This window comes from Arvicanthis niloticus, chromosome 23 (genome assembly GCF_011762505.2).
Source record: "Arvicanthis niloticus isolate mArvNil1 chromosome 23, mArvNil1.pat.X, whole genome shotgun sequence".
Taxonomy (NCBI): Eukaryota; Metazoa; Chordata; class Mammalia; order Rodentia; family Muridae; genus Arvicanthis; species Arvicanthis niloticus.
In genome coordinates, this window is record NC_133430.1 from 26036641 (window position 1) to 26049426 (window position 12786).

Below are 12786 nucleotides of genomic sequence, written 5' to 3' on the forward strand. Positions count from 1 at the left end.
CTGTGCTTCAAATTCTCCCCAAGAACTTAAATCTGTAATGCATGGAAAACACTAAGAGCATGTCTCCTTTTTGTACACTCGGGTTGAACCTCATTAACCTTGATGGGTTATTTGTATTCAGAAGAATTCCAAGCACCTAATCAGTGATTCCCTTGATTTAATCTCTGCCTCTGTCTTCCATTAACTTAAGTCTCCATGAAAAAATTTGACTTTTAAATTCAGCTAAGGACTTGAAAAAAAATCAAAAATAAAAAAAACCATATCAAACCAAGCTGCTAAACATCACTTAGATTAAATGTTGAGGGTAATAACAGAGTGACAGCTGACAGGATTCATAAGAACAACCCTGGGACCGTAGTTCTAGAATGCGTGTTTAAGACAGAGAAGGTAGTGGAAAAACCAAAACCTGAAACCCATTTTATTACTCTAGAGACAGGAAGGTGGGTTCTTAGCAGGTCTTTTTGAGTCTTATGTCTCCTGTGCAGATCTGGAGACTTGGTTGTAAAATGTAACTCTTAGTAGCAGGATGTTGGGAGACAGAAGCCTGAAGGCCTTCATTATTCTGCATGTAATCCCCTGTTTAAATCTGAGTATCCTTTTCCTAATCCACATGTATGTGTTAAAGCATGGCTCTATCCCTAATTTCTAATATTTGAGATAGAGTATTAAGAAAATACAGAGGTCAAATTTATTAACAGTGGTGGGGCTTAGTGTACTTCTAACATTGCGGCAATTTGTTAACTCTGTAAATGCTCTGTGCTCCTAAGAGTTTATAAAAGGTATCTCTTGGCAGAGATACTTTACAAGTGAAAACACCAGAGGGAGGCAGAACTCATGGTTTCTGGAGCCTTCAATTTTAGTCCCCCATCCTACCTCCAATATGTAAAGCTAGGAGTTTAAGAAGCTGAGACATAAGACAGCCTTTCTGTTTTCTGCACTCTCTCAGGGGCATGAAGAATTCTGTAGTCAGAAAAGTTGAAGGGGGGGTGTGTGTCTTAATTTTTTTTTGTTAAGGCATCATTAATATTTAAAATTTATAACTTGGAGGTATTTAATAAAGAAAGAATTCAGGAATGAGAATATTGTTAAGTTTTCTTTTCCAAAACCATGCTAAGTCCTCATTTTGGAAACAAAGCAGACATATATGAGGATAAGACTTGTGTCTGCATGTTGTGTTGTTGTGTTTGTGTAAGTGACATATGGAGGAAATGGGGTAGTAAGTGTGGTCCACAAATTGAGAACTATTGATAGCTTCATATTACTGATAGAGTGATTTAATGTCTAAGTCAATTAAAAAGATAAAGTACGGCTTTGGACATGATAACTTGGCTTGGAAAGATGGGTAATCTGAGGCAAATGAGATGTTGCCATGGTGGTATGTAAGTCCCTGACTAGCACAGATATCACGAGGAGGCATTTGCAGGCTTTATAGCACGCAGGCTTTGCTGCGTACATTATTCCTGCAGTCTTTAGTGTTACCTTATCTTTAGAGTAATTTTAATTTGATAGCATATCATTTTAAGTGGCAAATTAAAACTTTTTTTTATGTGTTTGTTTCAGAGAGCTTTCTATAAGGACATAAAATGAGACTAGATTGTACTCAGCCCTCAAAAGTGTTGGTAGTCCTGTTATACTCTTTAAAGTTTGCAAATAGTAAAATTATTTCTGTAAAAAATGAAGCTAAATTATATATATATATATTATATATTATATATTATATATATATATATATATGGTTTAGATGCTGATAAATAACATGGCTAACCAAACAAAATGAAGCGTTAGTGATTTTCTTCCCTGAACAAGAATGCATTTAATTTGTCCTAGTTCCCTTAGGTAAAGCCTGGGTTTTTATCAAATGTACAGCCTCTTTTTTTTTTTAAGGGAACTGCCAATGATAGATTATAGTCAGGCAAACTTTAGTCAGTTCTGTGTTACAGAGCCAGGTAGATACTGCCTTTACTGGTGTACTAGGGTTTTGCTGGTAAGAATTTGTATTAATTTCTTTTTCAGTTATAATGAAAATATTTACCCGACTTAACTGAGGAAGGCTCATTAAATCAACAAAAGATGAGCTGGGATCTTTTGACACATGGTTTTCTGATTTCCCTATCAGACATCTGGCTCATCCAACTCTCTTGCTATCTTATCCACTATTGAACTTTTGTTAAATTTAGCCTTTGCAGTCTTTCATGTATTGTATTATAATATATTGGAATATAATGCATTGCCCCATAATGATGCCCTGTGATAGCATTACAGGTTGGCTTACATTGAGTTTCTCATTGTTGACATGTGTTATGAAGTTGGGCATAATGTTCTTTACTTGTACTATGTTTTTTGTCCTAGACATCTTTGTAACTGCATCAATATTGGTGAAGTGTGGGTACGTGTTTTTCATGGATGCCTGGGTCGACCTGCTACATGGCTAAGCAAAGTTGTAGGAAGTTTGTTCTACCTCATTCAGAAGGATCTCCAATCCAATCTGCTTAAAGCACAGATTATATATAAATGTTCTTTAATTTTTTTTAGATTTATTTTACTATCTTATGTGTTTTGACTAAATGTATGTTTGTGCACCATGTGTGTGCCTGATTCCCACAGAGGTCAGAAGATGGCATCAGACCCCTGGTATTAGAGTTACAGACAGTTGTGGACTGCCGTGTGGGTGCTGGGACTCAAAGCTCTGTAAGTGCAGCAGGCACTCTTGGCCAGCAAGCCATCTCTCTAGAATCTTCTTTTCTCTAAGTGTTAAGTTAAAAATCAGGAGTTATTTGGGTGAAATTATCAATCTAATGGAGTGTGAAAAAATATAAATGTCCTTTAAGATATGTATATTAGGGTCCGTTTTCCCTTGTGTATTTCTGGGACCTAGAAGTTAATTGTATGTCCCCTTGAGTTCAAAGTCAAACATTCTGAAGAAATATGTGTCTAAAATCTATTGTATAGTAAGCATCACAGTTAATGAAATAAGTTAATATTTCTTCACAGAGATGACTATATTTAATAAATTGGACATTATTTCCTGTATTTTGCTTCAGCTTGGTATGATGCTTCATTAGAAAGTACAAGTAGTTGCATGAAACATGTTCTTATAGAACGTGTGGGGAAACAATTATTTTTTTAATCACGCAGACTTCAGGGTCCTAGTATTTTGGATTAGTGCCATGTCTGTCTGTCTGCTTAGAAGGAAGAAAGTGATGACAGTGATGTGGTTGAAATTAATATGCCAGGAGTGGAGAGTTACATAAAACTGTTCGGACACAGCACCGAAGTGGTCCTTGGTGTTTCATTTTCTCTGTGACTCGTTAAAAGTTTGAATCAGTTTAATGTTTTGCTTGAGGTAAGAATTTGCTCTGAGATTTTTAAGTGTGTATTCTACTTCCCCATTCCTGTACTTTGGAAGAAGCTTTATATCTTAGGGCCTCAGTGAGTGATGGTCTAATTTATCGTCATGTAGATACGTTTCAAAGCTGCAGACATGCTTTGATTGATTTGAGTTCTTTTGTTCAAAGAGGCTTGTCTTAGTCCTCCTGACTGGACAATTGATGAGTTGTTCTTTCCTTATGGGTTCATAAAACACTGGAATTATCCTGAAATGAGTGAGTTTGTCAAGGCCTGTGATAGCATGTCAGGCTAATTTCCAGCTGAGGTGAGTGAGGCATGATCTAATTGAGAATCTGAGAATTTCCCATGAGATCTCTGTAAATCATTAGTTATTTTCTCTGTTCAGTGAAGGTTAGACTTTATGTGTAGTGTGGGAAGAACTGCTGTAGATACTTTTGTAACCCTAGGTGTTGTTATCATTACTACCAGACCAGGTCCTGCCTGGGCTTCCAACAAGCATTGGGAAAGACACTTCAAGACTCCCAGAGGCTCAGAGTGGGTGTCCACCACCAGACAGCATGACATCTCTGACTGCCGGTAGTGACAAAGGGGGAACAAGAAGATAATCTTTGTCTTGCTTCTGTGCTCCAAATCTACTACATCTGTTTTACAGATCTGATTTGTTCTCTGCTGCAACCCCCTAACCCCAACAAATACCAACCCAGCTCAGAGGGTCTTTATTCACAAAGTTGTTATTAAGGATACTTGTTGTTTGCTTATATAAATTTCATTTCCAATGGCTTGTTGACCATTGCTCGCTTTAGGGCTACTGTTTTTATTTTTGTGAAGAGCAAAGATTTGCATGGCAGTGCTCAAGATGTACTGCTGTAGTGTGTTCAGATATATAATACTTTTCACTGTAGTGTGTTTCTGGAAACTGCATTGTGGTACTCTTTTGGTTGAGGACTTTTTATGAAAAATATTGTTAGTGACACTCATGTTCTTACCAAAGATTTGTAACCAAACAGTTATTTTTGAAATCAACTTAATAAAAATATACAAATGTTTACCCTCTATAATAATTAAAATATAAAAGTTATTCTTTATGGTCCATTAAATGGCTATAATATAAACATCTGTATAATTCTATAGAGTGCATTTTTAAATTGTAGGATATTTAATAGTATGTGTATAAACATAAAGTCATAGGTATGTGTGATATATATATATATGTGTGTGTGTGTATGCATATATATGTCCACCCATCCTCTCATCTACAAATATATATGTTATATGTATGCATATGTTTATATATACATACGTATATATGTGCATGTATATATATATATGTGCACCTTCCCATACACATATAGACACACAGACACACACACACACACACACACACACACACACACACACACACACATACACACACACACAACACACCCCAGACAGAGCAGCAACTAGAGACTTTGCAGTTGGTAGTCACTTTCTGCCCCTGGGATTTAGAAGGGCTTTGCTCCCCAGTTTTTTCAGATGTTATGATAGTGGAAAACTTGAACACATATAACAAGTGGCCTTCTCCCTTCACTGATTTTCAATAGAAACACAAGATTTACAAATGATTGTATTTTCATTTGGCTATCCTGGTTTTGAGATTATTTAATGAACATTGTGATGTCATATCGTTCTGAGTCCTTAACTCAGCCCTTGTTCATTTGTATTTAGGAGACCTGTCCTTGTGGTCACATCCACTTGTTCTTGTGTGCTTTCTCTGTCTTTCCCATCGTCCTCCCATGCCCTTTCCTCCACCAGCATCAGGGTTTATAGTGAAGTGATCACGGGAAATCCTGAAGGATTGCAAAGGCCAGGAGTCTAGGCACATCGCTGCTGTAGTGCTGGCCACTGTATTCTCACATTGGCTAAGCTGGGTGTTTGTTCTTTTTTCAGTTTCTGTCCTCATTTCCCTAACCCTGCCTCTCCTCTTTAACCCTTTGATTAGCAATGTGAATCCTCTCCTTTTGTTCACATAGTCAGTACCTAAGGCAGGGCCATTGCTAATTAGGAAGCACTGTATAATGAGGTAAAGGCACCGAGGGAAGGGGCATCCTTGCGAAGGACAGTGAGATTTCAAACAGACGGGTTGCTCATGTGCATCACATGTATGACAAGTGACTTGGCTCTCCTCCATCTTCCCCCACAAGGCTATGTGATTCTCTGGGACAGCAGACCATAGAACCATGCCATCATAGTTGTCTTTTTATCTTAGCAGTTTGCATATTCCTGAGCACACTACATGCGTATTGTATTGAATCAAAACACGCAGAGGATTTTCTTTAGAAAAACTGACAGGTGTTCATTGTTTTTCCTTTTGAAGTCCCTTGGATGCTACAGGTTGCTCTTATCTGTTAAAAGCCAGCTTTATTGACTTTGCTTCAGTTGAGTTAAGTTGAAAAAAAAAAGAATTGGTTCTAAAAGTTCATTCCTGCTGTCAGTGGATAATGTTCAGTTACTTTTAATGGTGCCATAATATTTGAATATGTGAGTATTAGCATAATGCCTTTTAGTGATTAATCTTGCTCAGTTACATATTTGGTCATGTTATCCCCTTGCCGGGAAACCTTTGAAAGTTCCAAGTGGATTTTGGCATCCTCTCAGCTCGATTTCTGACCTTAGTTTCCAGGTTTTTTTTTTTTTTTTTTTTTCCATTTAGAATGGGCAGTCTTGCTCACCGGCCATGGGGGCTCACAGCGACAGTGTGGACTCTTGTTTATGCTACGTTTGACCGAGTTGCTTGTTTCTACTCCTTTAGACAGACCTTTTCCTTTCATTCTACGTTGCTTGCTAGTCATCTTCTTTTTATCCCCCTTTGATATCTCACTGAACAGATGGCTTCTATCGAATCTACTGACTGAAATCATGTTTCTACTAACTAACATCTGTGGTCTCGTTTCGTGCACCCTGACTTCCCACCCAGTAGCATTTGCCCAGTCAGCATTTCTTGTGGAGTACTTTCCTCAGTGCCTAGCACATGGTCTTTGGTCTTGAACATTCTAGGTAGGAGATTTTTTTACCTCTGTTCCGCACATACCTGTTTATTTATTCATTTATATAGTGTTTATGTTTTGAGACCGGATCTTGCTATGTGTTTTAGTTAACCGGGAACTCACTCTGTATCTCAGGTTGGTTTTGAGGTGTTGTGTGGGTTGTGATTCCTAGGAGAGGTTGATTTTCTTTGACTCACTTTTGTAAATGGGATAGCTTTGGTTCAGATGGCTTAGTCCCAGAGCTGGGATTTGAAGTCAAACCTGAGTGAGTCTTGCTACTGTTTACTTTGCTTAGACTGTGTAAATAACGTGCTTTATGTTGAACGTCTGTTTTTTCTTTTGTCTTTGCATTTGAATTTTGATGTGTGGTAGGCAGATGGTGCTTATGTGACTGTGCCAATCTTAAATCCTACTGTTAAACCTTCTAATGAGTTCACTGCTACAGGGATTGTGCATTTCATGTTTAACTCTGCTGGGGGGAGAACTGGATATTTGCTCCCCTATCCTGTTTTCCTCTGCTCATTTTTCTTGTTATCCTTTAATTTTACTAAATTGTATCAGAAGACTGGCTACGAAGTGCTTTACATCCTTCTAGATCTCACCAAACCCAAGGCCTTTAACACAAGTACACATCAATGTTTTCTCCTCTTTGAAGAATGAGAGAAGAAATGGAAATGAGTTGTATGAAGTTTTCAGGTTTATTTGGAAGATCTAATAACATTTTAATAATGTATGGGAAGTAATTCTTAGTTAAATAGGTGTTTTTTTTTTTTTTTTCTTTCTCCTTTTATAGCATCTAAACAGGGACTAAGTGTTATCAAGATATGCTACAGGGGCTGAGATAGTTCTATACCTTCTAATTGTAAAGTTGCCTCCAGGAAATAGCATTACTGGTTTATTTGTGTACTGATGATGGAGTCCTATAGAGGCCACAGAGGAAGACGTATTAGCCCTTGGAAAGATTCAGAGTTGTGTATGTAAATCATTTTGGTGGTACCCTGCCTAAATTGCCTCAGTTTAGCCTATGAAGTTGTATATGGGTTGTATCCTAAAAGTGGGTGAAAGCTGGCAGAGTGGTAAATGAGATAGTTTGGAATGGCCATGATGTAAATTGGATAGAGGTGTGGAAACATTCCTGAGTGCTGGAAGGTGGCTCCTGATTGGTGATTGAATTGACTAATGCTCCTGTGTGATATTTCCTCCCTCGAGATCCAGAGCTTGTGGTAGGGATTAGGAAATTGCCTAGTTCACCCACAGTTGGTGGTTTTGTTGATGAAAGAGTTTGAGAGGTCAGCAAGAAATGAGTCAAGTAAAAGAATATGGGAGTTATGAACCGTGGTTTGAAAGCTTACAGAAAGCATGCCGAGGGAGAAGTCCTCTCCCTGATAATGATCAGGTACAGCAGCAGGAGAGAACCTGCTGGTGTTAGTTTTCACTGCTGTTCAGTGTTACTTGGAGGTTGGTTGTGACTATCTTTCCAACTAAACTGTCAGTTTCTTTGACATTTATGCTCTCTAGAAGCCAGGTGTCTGACACAGTGGCTGTGAGCACTCTCCTTTTAAGTCAATTTGTAGCCAAAACAGAAAAGAAGGGCCCCACCCCCACCTTTGTTGTTGTCACATGTGTAATCATGTGGCTGTTGCTCATTGATAAGTATGATTTCTAGAATATCAGTAGAGCTCGTAGCATACGGGCAGATGGTAAACCACATCACTAGGGGTTTCTGATCTCGGCTCAGAGTTTTCCATGCCAACAAGCACACACTTCTCAGTTTACTGTTTGGTTTGGGTGGACAACGGAGTGACTCAAGTCTTCCAGGCTTCCTTGAACTTGGTGAACTGAGAAAATGCAAACCTGTTGCTCTGAAAGTGAACCTTGGTTTCAAGACATTGGTATTTGTTTGAAAAGAAACTTTTTGGTATAATGTTAAACTGACTTTTTAAATATTGACAAAGTTTTTTTTTCTCATATAATATATGCCAATTATGGTTTTCCTTCTCTCTATTTTTCCCAGTTCCTCCCCAACTCCCCTCCCATTTGGATCTAACCCCTTTCTCTCATTAGAAAACAAATAGGCTTCTATTTGAAGATCTTGTGTAGATTGTGTGTGTGTGTGTATATGTATATATAATATATATATATATATATATTTTTTCATTATTAGGAAGATTATTTTTATTATTGTTGGGAACCTTCTGCCATATTATGTTTTCATACTGTCCTTCATTTTGTCCATCTCTCCTTGTAGCCCCTCCTTCCTTTCTCTTTCTCTCTCTCCTAACCTTTCTACTTGACCCTCCTGTTCCAGCCTCCCCCCACTTCCAACCATAACTATCTATTCTTTTCCCCTTTTCTAAGGAGATCTGTCTGTCCCCCTCTATCTTCTTTCTTTATCCCTAGCCTCTGGGGTTCTATGGATTGGAGCTTGGTTATCATTGCATTATGGGGGAATGGGGCTTAGCTTTGACTCACTGATTGCGGCTGATTTGAGTCTTGTAAGTGCTGCTGTTGAGGTTAGGTCTCTGTACGCGCTCCAGCGTGTCTGTCTGTCTGTGCCCTTTGCTCATACAGATGCTGTTTGCTGCCGTGATTCACAGCATCAGCTTAGCTTGTTGGATTTATTATTATTTGGACCAATGGCTTTTTAGAGTTATTTTTGTCATTTCTAGGCATAGGAAAGTGACTGTCAGGAGGGATATCTCTTGTAAATCACTGCAAATACTTATCTCTGTGCCTGTAACATGTTTTACTCACATAAAACCAAGCTCTCATTTTTTAATTCAATATTTAATTATTTTCCTATTAAATATGTGTTATATATACATCATGATTTAGTATAACCTTCCAAATGTCAAAATTACCCACCACTCCCTGTCTGAGGAGAACTACATTTTAAGGTACTTGCCTTGACCAGAGAAATATCCTGAGTAAATTTAACTTTATTTAAAAATCTATACTGCAGTGTTTCATATCAGCTTGAGAGCAGTGCTGGAAATACCTGCGGCCGTTTCACAGGGGATCGTTGAGAGGAACTTTGAAGCTGAGTGTTATCTACAGTAGTGTGGCCATCAATACTCATGTTATTGTTACTGATTTATTATTTTAGTATAATAAAGTTTCAGGTGCTGCTAGAAAGTAAAATGCTACATAATTGCTTCTAAGAGTTTTTAATGAGCTGACAACATTTTAAATCATTGACATTGCTTCTGTTGAAAAAGCTAGGCTTTTACTAAAATAACACATTTTTTTTCAGCACTGCCTTCTATTTTTGTGGTAATTACAAAGATACAGTGTGAAAGAGAGATAATAGTTTATCCCTAGCTAATTTGACTATTAAATACACAGAATGAACTGTACATTCTAGATGGTGAATGAAATTGGGTAGTGATAACTTTTGTCTCCACGACAGTTCAGAGTCTTAGTTTGCATGGTACATACCCAACATTGACAAGAATTTAATCTTAGTGTTCCATGTGGTTAATTCCTAGAATCTAACACGTGACTTGGAGAACAGGGAAAAACAACAGCTGCAGATGTTGGATCAACTTACGGAGATCCAGAATCACTTTGAGACCTGTGAGGCCAATCGTAAGCGGACCGACCTCCAGATCTCAGAGCTGAGTCAACACGCAGAGGATGCGACCAAGCAGGCAGAACACTACCTTAGTGAGTTTCAGAGGTCGGAAGCCCTGCGCGAGGAAGCTGAGAAGAAGAGAGAGGACCTGAAAACGAAGGCCCAGGAATCCATTCGGCAATGGAAGCTGAAGCATAAGAAGTTGGAACGATCAGTGGAGAAACAAGCTGAAACCCTTGTCCAGCTGACAGATAAGAACAACCAGGTATACGAGCCAGGTTCTTAACTCTGCTTGTGCAAGCTTTGAATAAGCACTTGAGGACCATGCTGTGTCTGTGTTAATATAGCCTCAAACAAAGAGCCTTTTAGTATTGTCTACTTGAAGGGAAAACATTATTTAGAGTTTGGATTTTTCAGATCTTCTAAAATATTTTAATAGTCGTTGGCTTCTCAGAGTTGAGGGATCTTCTACCTTCTGTCTCAGTGTATGTTATGAGGTCCCTAAATTATTTTTCTGTATCTAACTTTCCAGAGGAAAAGTCTCCTAATCTCCCTTAACTGCGTGTGGCTTTACCCCTACTGCATGTATTTTAAAATCTCATTTATTTTAGTATTTTGATTTAAGAATATGGTAGAAAGAAGGCATGTTGAAAATGTAGTAGTTACTAATGTTACTCTGGAAGGTGTTATAATATGGTGATCTAGATGAGTGACATTGACGGTCTCATTGACAGAAAGTGCCATCAGATCACATGGCTCCTTGTGACTCGTTTATGATCTTCTGACAGCAACAGAAAGCCTGGTGCCAAGCTTCCCATGGATTCACATTATCTTGTCTCTTGTGCAATGAGTTACTATAATTAGATTTTTTTTTGATGCTTCTGGGTTGATTTTTACCTCTATCTTTGGGTTGAACTAAACACCGATGTTAATAAGAATAAAAAGCCATGATTGATTTTTGTCTTGGTTTATTATGTGTACTTTGTTTTTTTGTCAAGAACTCTGAATAGTCCAGAATAATCATGTGGTTAAGCAGACATCGTTTGGAAGTAATAACACTAACATCAAAACATGAAAATGCTGGGTGATTGTCTTTATAGGATCGAGCACTTGACATCATCACTGATAATGGCACATGCTCATTTTCAGTCAGATGTCATGACTGTGAGGTCTTAACTTTTCTGTATGCATTTTTTCAGGTTTAAGCTCAAGGAAGCTTGTGCTCACTGTGGAACACTTTCCATTTTAGCTCATCTGACACACAGTGAGTGGCTGGTTGCCAGGAGGTAAAGCAGTCCTAAAGTGTTGGACTGGAATCTAAATTGATTTGATCCTAGTAAATTCCTCAACCTTGATTACACTGTTGTTGGCCTGGCCTGGCAGCTGGCTCTGTGATCATGCCTGTAAGGGAAGGCAGCTAGAGAGCAGAGAGTTGCTATTGATTGACTGTGAGCTATCTGGGGAATCTTACTGCATTAGAGGAAATTTAGAATGGTCTGTGTCACCAGGCAGTATCCCAATTTATGGTGCTGAGCACTTATTAGATTGAGTTTTCAGAATACTAATAATTATTAAACAATCCTGCCCCAGAATATTCCTGACAAGATCATTTCTTTGTCAGTTAGCATTACTGATGATAAGCAGAGAAGTGGTTCTTAAGTGATTGCTGCAGTTAGGGTAGGATTACAGCGATCACAGCAGGCATTGTAATTTCTCCTTTAAGAACCTGAGAAATTAATGCAGCATGTTGCAGCCTGAGCAATGGTTAATCAAGGAGAAGGGATTAGAAATGTTACACTGAAGCTCCAAGTGTTCAGTAAAATCTGCGATGTGCAAATATGTGGGGAATAATTTTGGGAAAAGGTAGAAGTATCTCGTGGCTGGGAAGATGGCTCACACTTGCTGTACATGTATGATGAGCACCTGACACTGGGTTACAAGAACTCATGTAAGAGAGAGGATTACATCTCTGACCCTAACCTGGCCATCAGAGGCAGGTGCTCTGAGGGCTTCTTGGCCAGCTAGTTAGCCAAGACACCAAGCTTCAGGTTCAGTGAGAGACTCGGTCTTTAAAAAAAGGTGGAGAGTAATAGAGAAGCATATCCTGATGTTGGGCTGGGGTCAGAGGTCAGTGGTACAGTGCTCACTTGGCACATTGAGTGCCCTAGGTTCAATTCCCAGTAACACACAGACACACACAGACACATATACAGAAACATACACACACACACACACACACACACACAGAAAGAGAGAGAGAGAGAGAGAGAGAGAGAGAGAGAGAGAGGGAGAGAGAGAGAACAGCTTATTGAATATTCTCTATAAAGAATATTTACTTAATATTTAACTTTTAATAAAAATAACAGAAATACCTTAAGGCAAAGTATAGCATCCTCTTTTGTTTTGGACTACTTAGCTTTATAAAATGACTCGGGTATATTTGGAAAAGTATTTTAAAGTGAAAATGATAGTATTTTAAAGTGAAAATGATACTTACAAAGATGACATCTTGTAGTTAAAAGAGTAAATTAATTTTTAATAAATAACTTTGGAGCTTTGTTGATCCATTTTGTGTGGCAAAGTGGTATTTCTATTTGTAAAATGACCCTATGCCGACTATGTTTCTCTTTGTAGCATGATATATACTCTGCTCTAAGATTTGCCACTTAAAAGTGTATGAAAAGACTGAATACTTTTAAAAATCGCCTTCATTTCTTCTACTCTTCTTATGCTCATTCATGTGATCTTGGTCACATGGCACAAAACTGTTTTACTTATGAAGGGACATGTAATTTTAAATAAAAAGCATATATTATTACAGATAATGGCATCCAAAAG

At 38.2% G+C, this 12786-nt stretch overlaps 1 protein-coding gene across 3 annotated transcripts in view; it reads left to right on the forward strand.

Annotated features, from left to right (window-relative positions):
• Positions 1 to 12786, forward strand: part of Cep128 (centrosomal protein 128) — a 342449-nt gene that overhangs the window by 90045 nt on the left and 239618 nt on the right. For all 3 annotated transcript variants that reach the window (XM_076921486.1, XM_076921487.1, XM_076921489.1), the window contains exon 15: positions 9863 to 10213. In XM_076921486.1, coding sequence (XP_076777601.1) covers positions 9863 to 10213 — 351 coding nt within the window. The remainder of the gene's footprint in view (positions 1 to 9862; positions 10214 to 12786) is intronic.